Source organism: Daldinia childiae (genome assembly GCF_008694065.1).
Source record: "Daldinia childiae strain JS-1345 chromosome Unknown Scaffold9, whole genome shotgun sequence".
Taxonomy (NCBI): Eukaryota; Fungi; Ascomycota; class Sordariomycetes; order Xylariales; family Hypoxylaceae; genus Daldinia; species Daldinia childiae.
Window position 1 is genome coordinate 1,040,538 of NW_022984650.1, and position 22,748 is coordinate 1,063,285.

The window sequence follows — 22,748 nt, forward strand, 5'->3', positions numbered from 1 at the left end:
ACCAAGCACAATCATTACCCAACAATCCACCAATCATAATATAATTAACTTCGAGGCCAGTGGCCACCGTGTCCTTATTGCTTTCTTACCGCTACTGCCTATTATCATTCACCTGACTTAGTAGCCTAGCCTGAGTCATTCACGTACCCTTGTACCCTATCTAGCTAGACAATGCGCTGGCAGAGGTGAACTTGCTGTTATTTGTATTGAGGAATTAGGACGGCACCTCTCTACTTTCAGCTTTAATCCATTATTATTATCTTCTGCGGCTTACAGCCTTATCCTTAAAAATTCCGGACCAAGCTACTATAGAAATTAGCTTGTAATCCAGTTTACACAATCAGAAGAAATCAAGTCCTCCTATCAACAGCCAAACCAAATCAATATGGCTACCTGGGAAAGTCAACAAACGACTACGTCGACTCCTCAAGTCAAGTTTGAGACCTCTCCTGCAGAGTCTCTCATGTCAGTACCTGGCGATGCGTATCCCTCTCTATTCGCTACGCCTTCTACACTAAACCCCTTGGAGAGCGTCATGACTCCTCAATCATATATGGAAGACGGTTTTGCGGACGAAGGCACAATACAATCCACCCCGTCTCCGGCTCCTGAGAGTTCCGAAAAGAAGCCGGTTAAGAAGCGGAAGTCGTGGGGCCAAGTCCTCCCGGAGCCTAAGACAAACCTACCTCCGAGGTATGATTACTCACTTATAACCGGATAAGTAAGAAACATGTTTCGCTAACATACAATAGGAAACGGGCAAAGACCGAAGATGAGAAAGAACAACGACGAGTCGAGCGAGTTCTCAGGAATCGCCGCGCTGCCCAGTCTTCTCGGGAACGTAAGCGTCAAGAGGTGGAGGCCTTGGAACAGAGGAATCACCAGCTAGAAGAGCTTCTACGTAACCAACAGAAGACGAATGAAATGTTGATGGATGAATTAAACAAACTACGACGAGGCTCTGGTGTTAGCCGTAGCTCGCCCCCTTCAGATGGCTTTCAGCCTTCTCCCCTAACTTTATCTCAGCCGTTATTTGGCTCATCTCAGGATGGCACGGCACAAGACAAGTCTGGCATGATCAATGACTTTATCCTCATGCCTGAGCAGGACGGCACTGTCGATCCTGCCTCTCTATCCCCCGAATTAACCCCCATCTCTGATGACACCTTCCCCGAAACGTCGACGACCGAAGAGGTCGCGACGGTCCCCGCTTCTGCAACTACTTCCGACGAGACACAACATCCAGCAGCGGTGTTGTGCGGCCAGCAGTGTCCGTCGGTAGAAGTTCCGCAGTCGTGGAAGGCCTCGCGACAACCGTCGCCTCCAGTGCTGTCACTCTTACTACAGCTTCAAACGATACTGATGGCCTCTTCGGTGATGCTTTCAGCCTTTCGACACCCTTTGACGTTGATTCGTGGAGCGCTCAAGGCCAATTTAGTCCTTCATCCGACCCCCTCGATTTTGAGTACAATAATCTGGCTAGTGACTCGACCCCCCAATTTCCGGATTTCGACTTCGACCAGTTCCTCAGCACCGACGATGTCAGCGGCGCAGCTCCAGGCGCGACCGCGGGAAGTGACTCGGTTGCCCAAGAACACCCGGACCCAGCCTTCAGCCTCTTCGACTCTGAGAATCAGATCCCTTCAGAAGCTCTTAACCAGCAGCCCCATCTTGGCGCGTCCGCTCAAGGATGCGACGATGGGGTTATTGCGGTTGGTGTCTGAGAAGGGACGCGATGACCGAGTCGAGGAGCTGGCAGCTGGATCCCCGGGTATCAAGGGCGATCAGAGCCGTGGACCGCAGACGTGGCCAGACGGCACCAGCTTACCGTCGCGAGAGGTATTGCTCACACTACTGTGGGCAATCACTGTCGAAGAACGGAAATTATTAGTATCAGAGGAGGCGACTATAGCCTCCTCGCCAGACTCTCGACTCGGATTATCAAGCATCCCTGGAGAACAGACACCAACACAAAATCTTGTATTATCGGTGACTACCACATCAAAACGGCAAAGAGAAATGACGGAACTAGGTGGCGGAAAGCGGATTAGGCTTTCTCCGTAGGAGTTCCGGATTAAAATGGACTTTGGGTACATAGGCGGGCGTCAATGGAGCGGATGTATGATGGCGTGGTTTGCCATTGAAGCTGGACTTGTATCATCATAATGTTATGAATTGAGAGTTTTCATACTTTCACATATTATTCCTTTGATTTTTTTATAGTGACATATGTACGAATTCGTGAAATGTGACTGAGTTGTTCATGTTTTAAGACACCTGAAGGTTCTGGTATCTGTTCATCAGTCTTGTAATTCAATATTAACAAAGGAGATAACTTCGAGGTTTTTCCCCGATTAATGTATACATGTACCTAGGTAATTTAGTGTACCTTCTAGTAGTACCGCTGAGAAGACAAGAATTTATCCATTGCTCTTATTCGACACTATGAAACCCTTTGGATCGTTTTTTGCATAATAACTAATTGGAATTCTAGTTGAATATCTTCTATTTTCGGATTTGTTTTTAGTATTGTATCCAATCTTTCTCGTTTTCTATCATTACGGAATGACTCAGGAGTGCGTTAGAGTATTTTGATACTGAGCAAGGGGACAATGTTCAACCACAATACCATGGCACTATTTAAGTCGAGTCATATATTTGACATATTAAAATAGCTCTTTCTTGCACATATCTAGTTTCACATCGGTCAGGTTCACGATAATAGATCGGAGTCTAGATTAATAATAAAAGACTACCCACCAAGGGGTGAGAGTCTGTTGGAGTCTATTCATTCTCTTTAGAGAGTAAAAATCAGCACCTTCTAGTTTGGTGCGGCACGGTATATGCATCATGTAGGTCATTCCCAGAATGTTTCCTTGGTTCCATGTCTGTCCGAATCGTGCTGCGAAGATCTATGTCCGGCACAGCCACAGCACACATTCGTTCTATTCCTCCGGCAAAAAGCAAAGTACGACAATGGGTAACATCTATCCGTCTAACCTGCGAAACCTGTTCGGCTTTTGTTTGGTAACTTCTCTCCCTCAACCGTGAGTGAGTATGACGGGACGACTTTACGTGGCGTAGTCCCACTCGATCTTGGCACGGCCGACGGTCAGAGGTGCGAGGGACTTGAAGACGGCAGGCGAGACGTCGATGGAGTTATCGCTGCAGCCGGGGCACTTGTCGACGATGGTGGCGATTGTGGTTGCGTTGCCCATGTGAATCTGGATCTTCTTACCACATGCCTGAGAATCCGTGGTGAACTGGACAGGCGATAGCGCAACGATCATGTCCGTTTCCGAGTTTGTCTGGCCACAAGATCCGAGGCCGGGGGTGTAGTAAGTGAGGTCTCCGCTGAAGGCAACAGCGTATTGCACGACGAAAGACAGGACGGCGACGGCCTTGGTGAAGGAAACCATGTTGACTGATGTAGTAATGATAGTAGTTGTTTGGGAATGTCGATATGACGGGAAGATCTCGAAGGTTAAATTGGCCTTTGAGATTCTTATAATTCTAGTCGTAGAGACGTGAAGGAGGAATTCTCGGGTTGAGAAAACACAGTTATATCCACTTTCTTAATTGTTGAAAGAAACGGATGGACGCCGGTGAGGCAAAGAGAGGCTGCAAGTAAAAGAATGACTTGCTAGTTGGAAAAGATTGGTTGTGTAGAGAATGAACGACAACGAATGTGATACCGAGAAAGCAGAAAGATAGCATGACCTCGACGGATTTCGCCCATCTTATAGTCGTTTCGAGGCGCCGAAATGTAATACGCCATTACTACCTCATACTTGTCGGACCACTGACTATAGCCCAGTATGGCGGGTAGATTTGAATCATGTCATCTGTCATCTCACATTAGTTGAAACATTTCGTCTGTCTGCTACCATACGGTTTGGAGGCGGACACTTGCCTCCTAGTGGGCGCGTCTCCATTTTCCGAGTCAGTCGACTTCAGATGGGAGTTAAAATTTTTACTCCGTTTTCCGGACCTAGTAATTTTATACTTACTAGCTGACACGTCCTGGTTTACGAGTCATGATATCAACTGCACCCGAATTCGGAAGTAGATAGGCTACATCATCATTTTGGGGATGATAGAGATAGAGATTCGGTATGTCCGAGTGAATAGCTGAGACGGAGTTTTCTCTACGAGATTTGCATCACTATACCGGGTGGCGCTCGGTAGAACATCTACTCTGCCCTGAACTAGGAGGTAGTTAATATGTCAGTTATATTCTCTTAGTACCCGAAACTCGAAACTATAGTTGTATATTGTGTTATAGAATTACCGTCTTGGTTTAGTTGCCCTCTTTCTTAAAGAAGGTAGTAATTCTTTTTAATCAGAACTGCAAGACATTGTAGTGTATTGATCTTGAAAAGACCTACGAGATTGACGATATGTACTCATTCCAAGTATGATAAAATTGGTAAAAATAAATGTTTATCGTGAAGCAAGAAAACCGTGTCATCAATTATGATACCTTGAGTAAAGTAGCTGGCTTAGTTTATGTTCAAGTATGACTTATATTACGGGAGGTCCCATTATTAGTGTCACTCTCTAGTAACGTAGATCTGGAATATTGGGCAGTTCGTGGGACTGTTGATCTATGTGGCTTTGGTAGCTTGTAGTGATATGTTGTCTTTGAGACTGCATCTCACGAAACATATCTTCATGTGTAGACTCTAGTGTAATGTAGTTATCCCATGCAGTAGTGGCTTTTAACTGACTTTAAATTAATTAAACACCTCTTAAGTTATCTATCTTGATTTAAGAAGCCATATTCTCATTAAGAATCCCGATCTCATCGCTGGATGCTTGCTAGCAATCCCACTCATTGCTTTTACCCTAACAAACACCACCTGGATTCGTATGTAGTCGTAATTGAATGCCTCGGTTCTGCCATGGCCTAAGGAAACACAGCTGTCATAAATAACTCTGAGGCTTACGACTTTTCTTGCTGGTCAGATAGGAAACACGTCTGATACTTTTGCATTAATGTCGCACGGTTTCCAAAACCACCTATAAAGGTAACTCGTGAGTTAAACAGTCCAAGAAACAATTCATGGTAGTTATAGCTATCAAACTTACTTCTTTCCCGTCTCTGTGAAGCAGCAGAACAGAAGTGCGATAGGCCAGCAGATAATTGCGGCTAGCACCGCGACACAGAAGCCAATAGTTGGGCCTGTTTATGTGAGATCAACATTTGTTTACGAATAAGTCGTTTCTCGGTGCATCCGGATTCTCTCCGGGGGCTAGCGCTTAACTTACCGATGATCTTGATACCGCAAAGGCCGACGCCTCGACCGCATTGGATACAGACGACGGGAAAGGGAAGTCCGCAGTCAGCCATATTTTAGGTATCTAAGATTGTGTTGATTGACTCGAGCCTACAAGGCGAAGAAGCGGATGTCTGATAGATAAATAGATGGATTGATGACGATGATGTTGCGAGACGCGACCGGAATGGGGATAGTGAGATCTTGGCTACGGGTTACGGGCAACAGAACGGGATTTAGGTACTTAGTGGAGTACGGAATACACATATATTTATTGATTGACACAGGTTAATCTTAGAGTGGACCTTGGCATGTTTATGACACGGGTATGAATAAGCCAGGAGGGCCAATGAGTTTCTGTTTGTTTTCCCTTTCCGCGTTCCATTCACTCATTATCGTTTAACTCAGTTTCCTCGTGTTGAACGATTGGCATTTTACAGCTCATAGCATGTTGAAGCAATTCATCACATCGATTACACCAAGAAAGATTACACAAATTTATGTTACTATTCATGTATAGAGTAACTATCCAGTTTGCGACTTATTCAAGGAGTGTCCAAGGGGTTTCTGGTTACCTAAGGAGTGAATCTACGCAAGAAACGACTTTCCTGGGCATGCACGAAGTAATACTATGAGTATAATTGGCCCCCTTAAGCCTGGATAGCGGTGCCGTTGATCTCCAAACGGTGGAAACCACCCTTAGAAGCAACGTCCTTCTGCAGCTCTGCCATGCGCTTCTGATCTCCAGTCGGGTCAGAAGACTCGCCATCAAGGGACCAGGACAAGAACGAATTGGTGTAGTTGGGCTGGAAGTTTTGGTCTAGGACGCCAAGACGCTTGCCGTACTTGGTGACCTTCTCCCAGTCTCGGTGGACGTTCTTAAGGTCCCTGGAGAAGTATGCGAATGAGCGCTCGAAGATCTTGCGGTTAAGTTCGGTGCCCATGATGGGCTTGAACTCGACGTATTCGGCGTACGCCTTCTCCGGCTCTGCGATGACAAAGTCGGTCGCGCGCTTGACTGCGCGCATGAATGCGCGGACCTTTTCCGGGTTCTCGGATAGGAACTTCTCGTTCCCGATGTATAGGATAGTGCAGAAGCAGCAACAGCCTAGCTCAGCTAGCTGATCAATGCGCAACATCTGAACGTCGCTCTTGGGACGACCTTGGGCAGCGAGCCACTCTTCGAGCTCGACCATCTGGACGTTCTCTAGACCGATACCGGCGTCGATCTCTCCCTTGATGATGGCCTTGGAGACGTTCATACCGCAGCGGACAGCAGTGTAGTCATCTGGGGTCATGCCATAGTGAGAGGTAAGCTCATCAATTTGGATCTGTGAGGCCAGTTAATTCAAGGCTATAGAGTAAAGTGTGTACATCAATTAAGCACCTTTCCAAATTCGCCTACGTAGCCGATTCGCTTTCCCTTGAGAGTCGTGAAGTCAGGGGTAATACCGCTATCCTTAAGGTACACAACACCCGTGAAAGGTTCGTCGAGTAACGACCCGATGGATAGGACTGGGAAGTTACGGGCTTTCGCCTATATAACGATTCTTAGCTTGAATTAACTTAGTCGATTATCCAATGGTGTCTTACGGCAAGAGTGTGGATCATAGCCTTGAAGCCGAGATCGACCTTTCCGGTACCGACGATTTCGGTAACATCCTATACGATATGAGCACTAAATCTACGCATGATACAGCATTTTTAGAGCATACACTCGGGTCGTTGGGCTCGAGAAGAGCAACCTTGATGCCCTCATCTTTAAAATATCCTCTGGCCTGAGCGAGGTAAAGGGGTGCGTGATACGGCGTGGCGTGCCTGCTGGCGTTAGTAAATGCTTATCTACGGTAGATCTCTCCATGCTTGCCAGTTGGTCAAGAACGTGATCTTGTCGGTAGACATGATGGATCAAAAACTGCTCCAGTTAATACTAAGCTGCTCGGGTTAACAAGGGGGAGGGGAAAGCAGCATGTCCTTTCGCTGGAATTATCCAGATCAAGTTTGAACGGTGTAATCTCAGCCCTAATGCCTCTCTCCAGTTAGACTTCCTCCTCAATACATACCTAGGTATGTACCTAGAGGAGAAAGCTATAACTGGATCGAAGAACATCGAGCACCCGCCATGCGTTTGTCCAACGTTACCTTGATACTGAGATAGCTCCATGATGGCAGGTGCTTCCTAAGACCATACCAATGAGATAATCTGTCGGTGATGCGAACTGAGTTTAAGCTTGAGCTCGAGCTTATTAGAAACCGAAGTAAATATCGATGAGAGATTTAGAAATTCGGCACAAGAGTTTAGGGGGGATGAGAAGGTCTTTTAATACTTAATAGGACAAGATGAGGGGTAAATATGCTCAGTAGGTCACCGATAGTGGGTCGTCATGCAGTCTATCATCATTTTGATATAACTGATCGTCGATAAGCTCTCTTCTCGAACGACATTGATTCGTCTAAAATCTACTAAAGAGATAGGTACATGAAAACAACATACGTTAACAGAGAAGATGCTAGATACACGTGCCTAACTGCGTGATATTATATGGCCCGATCCAAAGCGAGACCCTGAGTTTTACTACCTCTTATCGGCCGAGACGGGGCTTGCAAAACACTGGGCATCCATCTCTAGTTCCTCACCTGCATCTCCTTTCCATCTAAAAATCGTCGTCCCAAAGTGTTCCCAGCCTAGTCGATGGTACATTCGTATGGCATCCGGGACATTGGCCAAGGCAAACATGACTAACCTCTGGCCTCGGCGCTGCGCTTCGTCAAGGGCAGTCTGCATCAACTTATTCGCTATTCCGCCGCCTCGGGCCTCGGGATGTACGAATAATCTTCCCAGTACTGCGATGGGTTGTTCTTTTTGAGGATGTAACTGCCACCACATTGCTACTGCCACATCGGATGGACTGGCCTTGAAGAGGGAAATGTGACCCGTGATCTCGCCATTCATATTCTCGGCTACCCAGGCCGTATCATCGGTCTGTAGGAATCCTATCGCATCGCCTACTCCGTATACCGGATATCCATTTGTAGCGTAAACAGCCTTGAGAGCTAGAGCGCAGCCGGGTAAGTCTGCCTCTCGACGAAGCCGAATTTTGCTCATATTGGCCTTCGGAGTTGGTGTCTAATAATCCTTCTCTCACAGCTAGCTTCGATTGTGGGTATAAAGTGACTTTTTCTTCTACACTGTTCTGTATAATAATAATAACTGGGTATGTGACTAGGTACTGGCCCCTGACCTTGGTAAATCTTTTTATAGAGGTTCACCGGTATCGGAGTAAATCAACATATCCCTATGTTAATGCCCGCCCCGCGTCACACACTCTCACGATGGGGGATGAATAATACCAACGATAGAACAGTAAGAAGGGCTCAAAACGTGATTTATTTAGAGCTCATGTTACGAAAAAGAAACAGGATGCCACAACGATAAACATAAGGAGTCACCCCCTTAAGTAAATATGGCATTCATTATATGACATTTCTGGACAACTTTACTTGTAGATATTATCCATCTCTCGAACAAATATTCCAAGGTTCTAAGCGAGTTTTCAGGTTTACGTATTGATGTCTGAGTTCTCTTCTCATTTCCTTCACTAAGTTGTATACCTAATTCTTCGGCGACATCTCTTTCTTGCTTCGTCGATCGTTTAGTTTCCCTTTTCATCCAGACCTGCACCATGCGCTTTGCCAAGTATCTTTTGATAAAGTTTGAAAGAGATTTCTCTTCTCGATAAAATTGATCCTGAAACTCTGCTACTAGTTCTTCTAACTCTTCCAAGAGAAGTTCATCTTCGGCGCAAATATAAGGGAAGTCTTCAATATGGGATTCCAGCACGCTCCGATGAGGGAAACCCCGCGTCTTTAGACAATGATCAAGTATTTTGTCGCGGCATGTGTGCCTGATTCCTAGGATTTTAAACGCAAGTAGTCGTATCGTTATGTTTGCAAAAGAAGACCTCTGCACGCCACCATTTTCAAAATCCTCTATCAGACTTGGTTGAAACAGTATTCCATCTAGATCTGAAAAAACTGTTCGGAGGAAAATGGACAGAGCACTACATCCTTGCTCCTTATCAGTACAACCACATCGGCAAACATGATCTGCTTAGAAGCTACTAATCTTGTTAACAAGGCGTATTACGGTCCCACGAATCTCCTCGTAAAGGGGCCCACACCAAGCTGAGCCAGAGACGTACATAAGGTAATGAGCAACTGTTATTTTAGGGCATGTCTGTAAGAGGGTTACGGTATCGCCCGAGGAATAGATTCAGCCAATCAAAGGTACCGTATTACTGATACTCGCCCCATGTGAAAGAAGCCATTCGCAGTATTCAAGAGGAACATTTTTACGCATGATTGGGGGTATTCCCCTATAAAAAACGTCGGTATCCCAAAATCCTAGCTCAAAGACAATTTCGGCTTCGTAAACCTGGTTTATCCAATGATATATTGAATGCGACGAATGAGAGAGGCGGTAGTCACCTGGATTCAGTTGTAAATCGACGAATGGGGAAGTACCTTTAGCTTCAAGGCTTTGGATGACTTTGGGCGCTGCGCAATCTAAGACTGGAGAGCAGTATAGCCCAACTTGTCTTTGTTCGGCTTCGTCGAGGTTATCTTGGGCCAGGTGCATCAACTTTTCTCGCCACTGTTTTATATGGCTTAAAAAAGTGGATAAAGCTCTATATGAGATATGAAGTCGTGCTGAAATTAAATTTCTTAATTTGTCGATGCTTTCGGTGACGTGACAATCAGATTCTAGTAGGATTTGAATCGATTCGGCGCAGGGGCAATTTTCGCATACTTCCATAAGATTTCCTTGACAAATACCGCCACTTGCAAACATTGCGAGTCCCAAAGGCGTGAGACCATGGCATATAATATTTAGATTAGTTTTTGGCCAAATATTAAGGAGAATCCTTAAGCCCTGTGGCCAAAAAACTGCGGTGTGGACCGCAGATATTCCGTCACAAACTAAAGAATCTAGCGATAGCAATGTTGTCTGGAGAATACGTTCTAGCATAGCTTTATGCCTTCTCATTAGAGCTCTAAAAAGGGGTGATCGAGGCCGAGTATTGTCACTGGTTGTTAGAAATGAAAGGTATGCCGATAAATAAGCTCTCTTTTACTCACCTCCCGCAATACCATCCATCTCGAAGATTGTTGTTCGTATTTCTTTAGAGGCTGATATTTCCCAATTAACTTCATAAATATAATTCTCGGGCTTTTCTTGAATGAATAGTGGTATTAATATTTTGGCCTCTTCCACCCTTAGCAGACCAAATGCTGCGTGCCGGATACAAGTAGATATAGGACTCGACCTAGATAGTTAGTCCTTGATTTTAGATATTTTGCCTGATCTATGCTACTCAAGCAAGGCATACCAAGTTCCTGTAACCCTTGTACCATCGTTAGTGTGATTCCTAGTTCTAGCTGGGTACGACTAGAAAGCCACACTCATGTATCTGTCAGTTACAGGTGCGGGAAACATAGACATAAATTGTTTATTTCTCACGTATAAACCAGATTAACTACATCCCACAGAAGCAATGCGACATACTTTCCCCATTACTCCAACGCCGAGTAAATGATAAGAAACTAGTCTATGCATGTATGCTTCTCCAATCCGTAACCCACGCAAACCCTTGTCAGTCGGCCCGTAGTATAGGTATATAGCAAAGAGGTAGTATTTCCAAAAATACATCTGCTATTAATGACCCCTTTTTATTCGTTTTGTAGTATACAGCATACCATTCTAACTCGCCTAACTTGTGTGAAATTCCTAGGCTTTCGCGTAATTATATGTGGCCGGCTTACTCGGTCCCGTAGATGGACGGCTAAATATTCGCTAAGATCAGATGCGGATACTCGGTCCCCGTTCCCAGATTGTCAGGCGGCGTAAATACGATCGCCTCGACTTATTATAAGGAACTACCGACGCTCTCGAATGATAATCTCCAATTCAACTTTACCAACATTGTTACGGCTTTAAGTTGAGATATTGTCACAATGGCAATCATTGGGGCTAAAGAACATCATGTCGACCCTCGTTTGGCGAACATTGCGAAAGCAGATACTAAAAGATGGTATCAGAAGCCGAATTTAAGAGCACTTTATCTTGTTAGTAATAATCATTAGATGGTTCGAACCTACGCATTATTGTGGTGGCGATTTATAGTTAATGACCGTGAAATACTCACGTTGATGTGGATCGTTATAAATCCTATGTCCATTTCTGACATTGACATACAGATACTGATCCCAGCCGCGATGGGTGTCGAATGGACGTCCGGGTTTGACTCCTCGATGATGAACTCCCTCCAAGCTGTGGAGGCTTGGGTTACATGTATGAGGGTCCCATTGAAGTTCCCTACGTGTCCTGAAACAATTTTAGCTAATAAGCTGGAGACTTCGACAATCCTACAGAGGGTCGACTTGGTCTTTTAAATGCCATGTATTCTCTTGGAGCTTTGATGGCAGTACCTTTCATTCCCACCATCTCCCAGTATCTTGGGCGCCGTTGGTCTATCCTCGCAGGATCGCTAGTCTTGTGCCTAGGTGCTGGGCTCCAGGTATTTTGGTCCTTTTCTTCCTCACCTTGCCTTGATATAAGAGTGAAAGAGTGAAAGAGTGATAATATATTTAACATTATTTTTATAGACGGGGTCTCAGAATAGCGATATGTTTCTCGCATCTCGCTGGGTACTCGGATTTGGTATTCCCCTGGCCATTGTTAACGCTTCCGCGCTTATTGGAGAGCTAGCGTATGAAAAGGAGAGGCCGACTATGACCTCCCTATTTACTTCTTCTTGGCACGTGGGGGCCATTGTCGCGGCTGGTGTCACCTATGGAACTTTTCAAATGACTAGCACTTGGTCTTGGAGGTTACCCTCCATTCTCCAGCTGGTTCCGAGCTTGTGTCAGATATTATCTCTACCATTTTGTCCCGAGAGTCCGCGATATTTGATCTCAGTCGATCGAAGTGACGAAGCATACGCGATTCTTCAGAAGTACCACAGCGAAGGGGACAATGGCGAAGAGTTCGTTCGCCTCGAATTTGCCCAGATCCAAAGTACCATTGCTCAAGAAAGGGAGACAGCTAAGGCATTCGTGTGGGCCGATGTTTTCCGGTACGCGACCACCTGGCGCCTGTCTTACGTATATACTGACTTTATATTGTAGCGATCCTCCGATGAGACGCAGGTTTCTACTTGCTGCAATAGTTGGATTCTTTACCCAATGGAGTGGCAATGGGCTTCTTAGCTTTTACAGGTCTGTGTGCTCGTCCACTCAGTGGTACAAGCTTCCCCTATTTATCGTCCAGTAACACTAATGGTTAAGTAGTAAGTTAAAATAATCCTCGGATCGACAAAGACATACGCTGTCTCTTTCAGGTTCCGTGTCTTGACTTTCCACGTCTATTAGAGGGGTCGTGATAATGCATAGTGTCTTGCTAACGTATCTCAGTGAAGAAAATTCTAAATCTTGTCGGGATCACGGATAATCGCACTGTTCAGAAAGTCATCTTGAGCAACACATGTTGGGGTTTGATAAATGCTGTCCCCGTAGCCATCGTCGCACCACTATTACGCCGCCGCGTCGGGTTCTTGATTTGTACGATTGGCACAGCTGTAGTTTATAGCGTCTGGACAGTGGCTTCGGCACGATTTGCTATCGAAAACACTTCGGCTGCCGCAATAGCAGTTCTAGTGTTCATTTTCGCGTACTCGCCCGTGAGTTACTCTACGCCTCTTATGTTCACTATCACAGCTGACATGCTCGCTAGTTCTACAACCTGGGTTGGAATGCGCTGGCATATACTTACTGTAAGCAGCTGATTACTACTTTTTATTGCACTCACCTATCCGCCTTGTGAGGCAGGCAACCATACTGAATTAGGAGCAATTTTATGTGGTGATTGCTGACTGAAGCCCGTATAGTGGTTGAAATATTTCCGTACCAGCAACGAGCTAAGGGTATCGCGGTCGAGCAGCTAACGGTTAGGTTTGCTGTATTCTTCAACACATACGTGAACCCGGTAGCACTGGATCGAATTGGATGGAAATATTACTTGGTTTATTGTGTATGGATCCTGTTCGAAGTCGCGACCGTATACTTCTTATTCCCAGAGACATATAACAGAACCTTAGAAGAGCTCTCGTTCATCTTCGAAGGCAAAGAGGTCCAGGACAAGGTTCAGAACAACGTTGATAAGCAACTCGAGGCCGAGCATGCCGACAAAAAAGCCGCTGATGGGACAGAAGAAATAGGGGTTTAAGTGGAGAAAAGAGACCTCAGGCATCGAGTTGCGAATAAGAGCCTACGGTCCCTGTATAGCATGAAACCTTTCATGGAATAATATGTTTACCTGTTATCCCACGTCATAGCCGTCGAAGCTGTCGAAGCCGTTCCGCCGCATCCGATGTCGTGGCCGAATCCGAGATCCGACCGACAATATTAAGTCATTGGTATAGCGAATCGGATGAGATCTTACTTTCACATTTTGGCGGGCACAGATATAGATAGGGCGAAGATATTATAAGGCCTTATGAATAAGCGTTTGCTCCGTAAAGTTTATATGCAAGGGCTTGGTGTGCTGCGCCGCACTGTCGTAGCATCTACCCTATCGTGAATATTATTCTTCGTAAATGTAAGCATGGCTTTGCCTAATACCTATATTAATGTGTCACAAATTCCCTGCTAGCGAGCCGAATTTATAATCTAGGGAGAGTAAAGAGGGTGGATGGTTTGACAATGCACTTAGCGGATAAGTAGTATCCGCGGACTTGGCTGAAATCCGACGGAATCGCCTCACGGATCAACGTGGACTAGGTATCAGAGAACATTAATACCTATGTATTATTCCTCCATGCTTGTGTAGCCGGATAGTTGCATGGTTCTGGTCCAAGCGTCAACTCCCTAGACGTATATTAGTCTACGGACCTATGTAAACTGTTGTAGCCCCAGTTGTAAGAAATAGGGTCAAGATTCTCGAGTTTTATTCTCTGTTTTTACTTCCCTGCATATGATTCTGTCAATTATTTCTATTATATCAGGCCTGGCCTTTGATATCTGAGTTCTCAATCATGGCGTCCGCGGGGACTAGGCTCCGGCGTGCTGTCGTATCAGTGCCGTTTCTTTTTATCGCAGCTTTCTGCTTGCATATCATGGATCCGAGTACGATAGTAGCATTTCAACAGCCATTCGCCGACTCTGGAGTAATCGAATGGGATGGCGGGAAGATCCCCATAATAGACAACTTCCATGGGATATATTTCCTTGATAACATATTTCGCGGAGGAATGGCAACCTTCTCGGCTTCGACATTCGGATACGACCCTGTGGCTTGGTGGCAGATTTTCTCTTTCCTTACCGACCTCGGGCCAGTATATGCGATATGGATCCTAGAATCCTACCGTGTCGGTTACGCTTACACGCCTGCCTATTTGTGAGTTGATATGAGACCTAATGAGCGAGAAGTGACTAATAAAGCTTTCTAGCCCGACTGTATTTACAGTTGCTGGGCAATTCCTAGGTATAGGACCAGTAGCCCCGATCTTTTATTTCTTGTCCTTGACTTTTGGTCCCACTGCATCCGATCTGGCCCGAGTACCGGCTCGGGATCGAGGTGTCTGGAACCGTGGTAGTGGGCTTGTGTTTTTGCTTATCTTCCTCTTTCACACCTCCGAAGTCTTTGCTATGTGTCTCGCTCCGGAGCTAACTACACGACACTATTGGACTTGGGCCTGGCAGATGAGCCCTCTCTACATTGGTATTGCCAATGTTCTACTTTCCAGGCTTACCAAACCGCTATTATCTAAGCTTAGCTTCGCATCCCCTAAAAGTCTCCTTGCGGTAGCTGGTACAATATCCACTGGTGTTTGGGGGTACACGCTACTCTCCTCGCCATATTCTCTAGCGACTATCTTCATACCCACATCGGAAGTGCCGTCGGAGTTTATCCCCTTTGTTCAAAAAATATTTCAAGCTGATCATGTATCTTTCTTCACCAGCTCCTTTCTGTGGTTGATATATTCCTTCTTAGATCTTAACAGTGCCGGTATAATAGGAACAAGCTGGCTTTACTGTATCCTACTCCTTCCAGTTTCCATTGGCCTTGTTGGCCCTGCTTCCACATTTACTCTCTTTTGGTATATACGGGAGAGGGCACTAGTATCTAGTTAAAAGTACCTTGCTTATATTGTATACGGACATGAGTTTGGGATAGGTATTTCTTACCTAGACTGAAAGGACTTTTAATGTTCCCGAGTTCTACTGGTACACATATTCCTATTAATGTACATAAAATCACTATGTCAACTTAAATTCTATAGGGGTTAATAGTACAACATGTCAAACTTTTATCTGCTTATCTTCACAACTAAACACAGTCTCTTGACCATTTTCCCTGCTCTGAAACTCGACCCCTGTTCCTAATAGCATACATCCACTCTTTAGCAACTTTATAAACAAAGAGACCACACAAAGAGAAGAATACCATACAGAAGAGCAGTATGACCGTGACACCAAACCAAAGTGCAAACGACGACAGAAATTCCTGGCCCTCTTCCAATAGGCTCTGTCTAGCAGAAACAGACAACTGCAGTCCACTAAGAATTACTGACCCAATACCTATTAGGAATAAGAAGGGACCATAAAATCGAGCGAAATATGTTCCATATTGGTAATTCACTCGCTGAAAATGAGATTTATGTAGGAGTAGTGGCGCATATAGGTTCAATCTTGTCAACCGGAGTTCGCCGTATGCATATCGAGGAGAGACATCGTCATCACAAATACTAGCCAAGTCCGCGGCGAAGTTGCAGAATTGCTCCCACGTCACATCATTCGGCACAAGTTGTAAGCCTGGCTCTTGGGCGATTCGAAAATCAGATTCGTATCTTATAAGATACGTGTACGTTCTTAGATATCCTAGACTCGCCTTACGAATCCAAGCGCGACGTTCGCGAGACTGGTCATTGTGATTGCTGTAGAGGTATTGCCAAAATGCGTGGGATACTAAATAGCGAGGGAGCGGCTTGATAAAAATTCGGTCGTGAATCCACACGAGATGTAATTTCGGATCTTCTGTAACAATAATCGACCGACCCTTGACGATTTGTCTGTGTAGCGGAGAGATATTTCCGCTGTCTTGCTTTGACATCCACCAGAGCCTCTCCGCTACCTGATCTAAGTCTTCCGAGCAAAGTTCCCTGTATAGAAAATCCCAGAGTCTGGGTAGGTCTTGGAGCAGAATTTGGGGATATCCAAGTAAGTGCCGTGTCAAAGAATTGCTCAGTTGGTGTGCAGTTGTGAATGGTGGTGTGGGTAGAACCTCCTCTATTGGTCTGCTCATAGTGGCTTAGGGGCAATTTAAAAAGGGGCTGAATAGCGACCTGTTTCGCTATTCGGGATTGGCTTTGTGGTGTAGCAACTGCCGGCACAGCCTTTCGGTAGCAATTTGCTTTTGATGTTAGAATAAGGATGACATTCTAAATTTTAGGTAGCAAGTGCACCTTATTTATAATATTTTTGGTGTGAGTTTGCCTGGCATGTTGGCTTGTGTCGACTGGTGTTAGGCATAAACTCTGTAAATAAGTTCTCATTGGGGAGAGTAACATTTCTCATTTTCTCGCAAATGCTAAGTGCATATACTTCACATAATCTTTACATCAAGGTCTCATGTACCGGTAGGTATCTACGAGATATTTCTATACTCAAATATGCCTAACTATAACGTACTAGATCATAGGTAGATGTTAGGTAAGTAATTGCCTCATAAGCTATACTTTATATTACACATAGGTGGTCAATATGCACCACACTGACTTCAGCTTGCCCTTAATACAAATTAACACGTCTCTAAACAATATACCGCAAGGCAGCCAAGGAGGCAGGGAGACAGTTTATCTTATTGTTCCAAGGCTTACTTGTCCTGTTTCTGCGTGCTATTAGAGGTAGTCATTAGGCAACAAACCTTCTAGGCGGCCCTAAATTCGATCTTCACTTCCAGTAAGCTACAGTATTATAAATATTGCCTACCTAAGTTATTTCCAGGTATTAAGACAATTCTATCTAGTACCCTAGGATAATCACACTCAAACCCCCAACGTCACGTATCTCATGGGGCCCTCACTTATATTCGCGAATAGACCCATTGAATGGCCTTGGCTATTCTTATGTACCGCCATTATTACATTTTTTACTTCACTTTACTTCTATCTTTATTCGTCCAAGCCAGTACATTCGAAGAACAATGCCAATCTGCTTGATGTTGAAGTTCTAAGTAGACCTGAGCGAACCTTTACTCTACGCATTAGGGCAATTCCTATCGCTAAGTCTTATGAAGCCGTTCAGGGTGACCTACAATATATTCTTACATCTAACCCTGAATTGAGTGAGGGTGTCAAGAACTTACTTATACATTCCGTTATCCGATTTGACAAGGATTCCTCCTGCGCTGTCGTTACTATCCGCGCAACAATTCCCCCTGATAGATTACTCGCTAGACTGAAAAGAGCCAGTAGCAAGCTTCCGTATCGTTATGACTTAGAGTTCTATGGAATTACGCCAATATACGAAAGTGAAAATGGTGCCAAGGTCGATTAAGCATATAGATTCCATTCACCTCTTAAAGCTTTCGCTTAGTTAACCATCCTCCTTCTATATGATAAAATAGAAAAAGTTCGGAGTTACCAAAGATTATGATAACTTCGTATATCAGCAACAGCACTCACTCTAGCGAGACAAGTGCTAAGGATAAATGCAAAGCCATTAGTTATCCCTACAGAGCTAGTCATGCTACCCCATTTATACACTCATTGATCTAGATAGCCAGTTGGAACTTACTCTCTTGGTTATTCAATACCCCCATTCTTAGGCGACCCCTGATACGGCGCGATAATCCATTGATTCTTACCAGTACGTCTCACAGAGGCTCATCACAGCAGCCAACGTAGCTATTCAATATCTCGTACGAATATGAACAATAACAATAAGGTAGAAGTACTCTATCTGGGCAAGAGAGTAGATATGACGCTTCGCAGATAAAAAAGAATAAACCGTTTCTTGAGCGACGAGAAATTTAGTAGAGGGAGTACAAGATTGTTTCATTCTTTCACATGTTTACCTAGGTAGCAACGTGAATAAATATGAATTAGTAAGTAAGTTTCCTCCGAGGTTACTTCATTTTTTTCTTGTGTACGGAAATAGTAGAGATCGCGAGCTATATAGAGCAATTGCTACCAGGTTCGATAAAGCATGACGGTAGAAAATGTGTGAAAGCAAAAAAGCCAGACCTAGGCCATCTCATTTTACGATGTATTATTACTAGAGTGCACTCTTTCGCTCTTATCATACCATAGATATAGCTCATACTTAAGAAGTTTATGTCGGAGAATTTCTAGGTGCTCTAGAGATGTTCTTGTGTAGCCTCATTTAATTTACTAATAATTATATTTCTGGCTTTGCAGTGCTAATCTCAACTATCCTTACAAAAAGATACCGCTATAGGTTATGCTGCCAATGTGAGACATAATCTTGGATATAGAATTTCATATGCGTCTCGCACTCGCGAGTAAGTTATAGCTAAAGTCGAACATACATACTATCTCATCTGTTAAGAAAGGTATTGATGTGACAAGGTGAGACTAGAAGAGGCGTAAACAATCTAGTTGTTCCGCAGGGGGTTCAAACCTAAGCTACACAAATCAACGGCCATCTAATACATACGGAAGGTATCTTTTGTTCAAGATGTCTCATCTTGAGTCTTGACAGCTACATCAATGCCAAAGTAATATAAATAGATATCATAATTACCTCGAGTCCGACCTCTATTATCATTATATTCCCATCATTTCTTATTTATCTCCAAAACAATGTGCAAAACTTTTCCATGTGCCAATCTGGGCAACCCGGCAACCGGTGCTGCCCTTCGTACTCGAAATATAAATCCTACTATAAACCAAAGAATCCACAGGGCTCCAGGGGTCCTCCCTGGGGGCCAAATAAACATCCCTGGATCTGACAGTAGTGAACAAAGCTATTTCCAGGTAGCCAAGTGAGTAATAATACCGACCGCCTTGATAGTGTATGCATAGTTTCTCACAACGTAGTATTTACAGCCGGCAAGTTTTCCCTACATCCAGCAAACAACGCTGGAATATATTTGAAACGCGGTTTGAAAGAGATATCGATCGAGAAGAAGTGAGTGTTAATTCTAGCGATCTAACCATTCTTGACAATAAACTAACCTAGGTACTTAGCAGAATGAGAAAGACTTAGGTAATAAACCAATAGCGTATGCTGCTCATCCAAGTCCTTATCTCAACCACGCAGATTCACGCAATTATGTTCACGGGCCTGCTATAATTCCCGTAAATCCCAGTCTAGGCTTGGGTGTTGACCTTCGGTCACATCTTTCAGAGGCCTACAACCAATTAGCTATGAAAAGCTGTGTTTCCCATGCTGTAGCCGGTGCATTTGAATTTGCGATTAGAAAGGCAGGTCGATCCGATTTTATTCCTTCCAGGCTATTCATTTGGTACTATGCCCGCTTGAATTCAGGATACAGATATTTATTCCATGAAGCCACCAACCTCAATATTGGTACTTCTGTTGAGGACGCTCTTCGTGTTCTGCCATTAGGTGTATGTTCCGAGCATCTTTGGCCCTATATATTTAAAGAGAGTAATGATGGGAGCACCTATAAATTCTCTCCTAGATCCAGGGCAGCAAACGAACCCAGTGAAAATGCAAAACATCTTGCTCGTCAGACTACCGCAACATACGAGGCGATTGAGATGGAACACTCACACCATAAGCTCATAGATTGTCTTGATAGCGGGTTTCCCTTCATTTTCTCCATGAGCACACGCGATTGGCTTTACAAGAAAAACCTTAATGAAGGTAACGGCTATCAAATGCGTATGTATATAATTAAGTCTAAATTTTACCCTTATCTAACGATCAATGTTATTATAGAAGTGCCAAAAGACCCAAAGAGCGATAAAAATGCAAACGACTGGCATGCATTCCTAGCGGTAGGTTACGAACCTCGGAACCACACACAGGATGGATTCTTTATTATTCGGAACTCATGGGGGACTGACTGGGGTGATTATGGCCATTTCTATATGGCCTACCGTCATATGCGGACTTACTGCCGAGGGTTCTGGACTGTTCGCTAGAAAATACACCAAGGAGACGTCTTAATAATGAATTCGATAATGCTAAGAGGCTTCTCACCCCTTAATGCCGTCTCTATTTATTCGAAGTACTCTTGAACAGGTACGGTTTCCACCTAGTTACCTTTTATACGGATTTCTGAACTTATAAAATATCTACCTTTTCTAGTAATTCTCGAAATGAGTTTGAATCGGTGCAGGGAATAGGTTTACTCTTGCCTGATTCCCTCTTAGTTGATGTATTAGGTAGTGTCTAGAGGAAGCGAAACGCGATAGCCAGCGCCGATATTATATACCTAGAGGCATTTATGTCCTTTACATTGAAATTGTCCGGCACGCGACTATTGAACATAGAACGGCTAAAAAGGTATCAAACAAAGCAGGTGAAATTTATTGTCTGGCATACGCAACCTTCTCTCCCTTCCTCGTACAAAGTAAAGTACCTAAAGCTATAAGAAAGACTATTTGAGTCATGTCACTCGGGTACCTTCAATTTTATCTTTCATCGTGTTTGTTAGAATTCTAGACGAGATATTCAGTATAAAGGATCTACCATTATGTACCTCTAAGTAGGTAGTAATCAGTATACATAGTTTAGATATAGAATTCCTTAGAAAAAAAAATTAGTTCAAAAATCATTCGCCTACTTACAAGGTATTGCTAAAGTTCGTTTATGGCCCGCCACTTCATCCCGATATTTCGTGATCAGTCAGCAGGGACATCGTGAAATATTCAATATTATAAAAAAAATAGCGAGTATATCTAATGCTTATTCAGGATTAAAAATCCACCCAGAGTATAACATTTCTACTGGCCGATCTATCCGCAGTAGGGACTAGGGAGCGGAGCCGAGCTAATAGGTCATAATATTACAGGTTACCTCGTATCAATCCGCCTTTAATAGAACAAGTCCAAACTCCATAACTCTCCGCACAAAGGATCGTTGGAGATATCTATACCCTGACTGCTTACAAACCATGTGTGTAAGTCATCTTAGGTACTTGGTATATATGGATAGGTACCTCATATGATTGACGAGGGGGAGGCGTTAGGATATCGTTCGAATGAACCCCACCTCACCATTGGCATTTTATGATTACACTTAACAGACATCTAACATATACTCTTTAAGAATATGGCCACTAACACGTCTAAATCCGACTACGTAACAACACCCGACGGCGTCCGCCTCCGCTACTGGCAAGATGGGCCCCTCTCCGGCCCCAACGTAGTTTTTATTTCGGGCTGGGTCCAGACAGCAGCCCAATTTAAAAAGCAGGTCGAGCACTTCAAGATCAAGTACCGCGTTACTACGTACGACCACCGGGGCCACGGCGAGTCAGATAAGCCTGCCTTCGGGTACCGCATATCGCGGCTTGCCGCGGACCTAGAGGCCCTGCTAACGCAACTCGACCTACGCAACGCCACTCTCGTCGCACACTCGATGGGCTCGTCTGTGACCTGGGCGCACTGGGATCTATTCCCACACGACCGGATTTCCAAGCTCGTCTTCATCGACCAGTCACCCTCCATGACCGTCAACCCAGCATGGACGCCCGAACAGGTCGCCGAAGCAGCTGCCATATTCCAGCCTTCGCAGCGCTTCGACATCGCAAATGCTCTGCGCAGTCCGCAGTGGAAGGAGGCATGGACTGCGCTGTCGCGCAGCTTCTACACGCCGGATGCGGACCCCAAGGATATCGAGTGGGCACTGGCCCAGTCGATGAAGGCGTCGCCGGAAACCGCGGCGGCGCTGATGGAGGACCATGTCGCGATTAATTATCGGGATATTTTCTCCCGGATCACCGTGCCCACATTGACGTTTGGTGCGAAGGGGAGCGTGTTCCCCACAGCGGCGCTGGAGTGGATTGCGAAGCAGACGGGGGGCCGGGTAGAGGTGTTTGAGAAGGAGGAGGGGGGAAGCCATTTTCTGTTCTGGGAGAATCCGGACAAGTTCAACCGGATATTGGAGGAGTTTTTGAGTAGTTGAATAATCATCTGTGTCAGTCATGAGTCGTGGTTGATTTGTGAGTGTGGTTGATCTTTAGCAATATAAAGTGTACTTATATTTCTACTCTATAGGAAATATGAGTATTTGGAAGAACATCTAAGTAGAATTATCAGTTTAAAGGCATGTAAAACTCTCATCATAGCGTGTGTAGGTAGGTACCTAGTCATCTCATACGTAAGGAATAAACACAACTTTTATTATGTACTAGACTAATATTTAGGCTAGTTAAGTCCTAAATATAATATGTATTATTGTTCTCGGTGACGT

At 44.6% G+C, this 22,748-nt stretch overlaps 7 protein-coding genes across 8 annotated transcripts; 4 read left to right on the forward strand and 3 right to left on the reverse strand.

Moving 5' to 3' along the window:
- Window positions 1–385: 385 nt before the first annotated feature.
- GL218_07511 (Transcriptional activator hac1) lies at window positions 386–1,724 on the forward strand (the record flags this gene model as incomplete). The annotated part of the gene is made up of 3 exons (XM_033584269.1): window positions 386–693; window positions 753–1,274; window positions 1,328–1,724. The coding sequence occupies 3 exons, from the start codon at window positions 386–388 to the stop codon at window positions 1,722–1,724; spliced, it is 1,227 nt and encodes a 408-aa protein (XP_033432421.1).
- A 1,347-nt stretch (window positions 1,725–3,071) lies between these two features.
- On the reverse strand, window positions 3,072–3,419 carry GL218_07512 (putative barwin-like endoglucanase protein; the record flags this gene model as incomplete). The annotated part of the gene is made up of 1 exon (XM_033584270.1): window positions 3,072–3,419. The coding sequence occupies one exon, from the start codon at window positions 3,417–3,419 to the stop codon at window positions 3,072–3,074; it is 348 nt and encodes a 115-aa protein (XP_033432420.1).
- A 2,510-nt stretch (window positions 3,420–5,929) lies between these two features.
- GL218_07513 (4-amino-5-hydroxymethyl-2-methylpyrimidine phosphate synthase) lies at window positions 5,930–7,181 on the reverse strand (the record flags this gene model as incomplete). Its single annotated transcript, XM_033584271.1, has 5 exons — window positions 5,930–6,610; window positions 6,667–6,816; window positions 6,873–6,941; window positions 6,995–7,097; window positions 7,147–7,181. The coding sequence occupies 5 exons, from the start codon at window positions 7,179–7,181 to the stop codon at window positions 5,930–5,932; spliced, it is 1,038 nt and encodes a 345-aa protein (XP_033432419.1).
- Window positions 7,182–7,854: 673 nt separating this feature from the next.
- Window positions 7,855–8,385, reverse strand: GL218_07514 (putative acetyltransferase protein; the record flags this gene model as incomplete). Its single annotated transcript, XM_033584272.1, has 1 exon — window positions 7,855–8,385. The coding sequence occupies one exon, from the start codon at window positions 8,383–8,385 to the stop codon at window positions 7,855–7,857; it is 531 nt and encodes a 176-aa protein (XP_033432427.1).
- Window positions 8,386–11,294: 2,909 nt separating this feature from the next.
- Window positions 11,295–13,563, forward strand: GL218_07515 (Lactose permease; the record flags this gene model as incomplete). 2 transcript variants are annotated; one of them, XM_033584274.1, is made up of 9 exons in its annotated part: window positions 11,295–11,405; window positions 11,538–11,631; window positions 11,694–11,857; window positions 11,946–12,415; window positions 12,468–12,557; window positions 12,660–12,679; window positions 12,753–13,018; window positions 13,072–13,111; window positions 13,226–13,563. In XM_033584274.1, 9 exons carry the CDS (start codon window positions 11,295–11,297, stop codon window positions 13,561–13,563), a joined length of 1,593 nt encoding a protein of 530 aa, XP_033432426.1. The 2 variants fall into 2 exon arrangements, with proteins under 2 accessions (XP_033432426.1, XP_033432425.1); XM_033584273.1 differs by lacking the exon at window positions 12,660–12,679 and having other exon boundaries at window positions 12,928–13,018.
- An 808-nt stretch (window positions 13,564–14,371) lies between these two features.
- Window positions 14,372–14,737, forward strand: GL218_07516 (putative fad binding domain protein; the record flags this gene model as incomplete). Its single annotated transcript, XM_033584275.1, has 1 exon — window positions 14,372–14,737. One exon carries the CDS (start codon window positions 14,372–14,374, stop codon window positions 14,735–14,737), a length of 366 nt encoding a protein of 121 aa, XP_033432424.1.
- A 6,868-nt stretch (window positions 14,738–21,605) lies between these two features.
- On the forward strand, window positions 21,606–22,460 carry GL218_07517 (AB hydrolase superfamily protein YdjP; the record flags this gene model as incomplete). The annotated part of the gene is made up of 1 exon (XM_033584276.1): window positions 21,606–22,460. The coding sequence occupies one exon, from the start codon at window positions 21,606–21,608 to the stop codon at window positions 22,458–22,460; it is 855 nt and encodes a 284-aa protein (XP_033432423.1).
- Window positions 22,461–22,748: the final 288 nt, after the last annotated feature.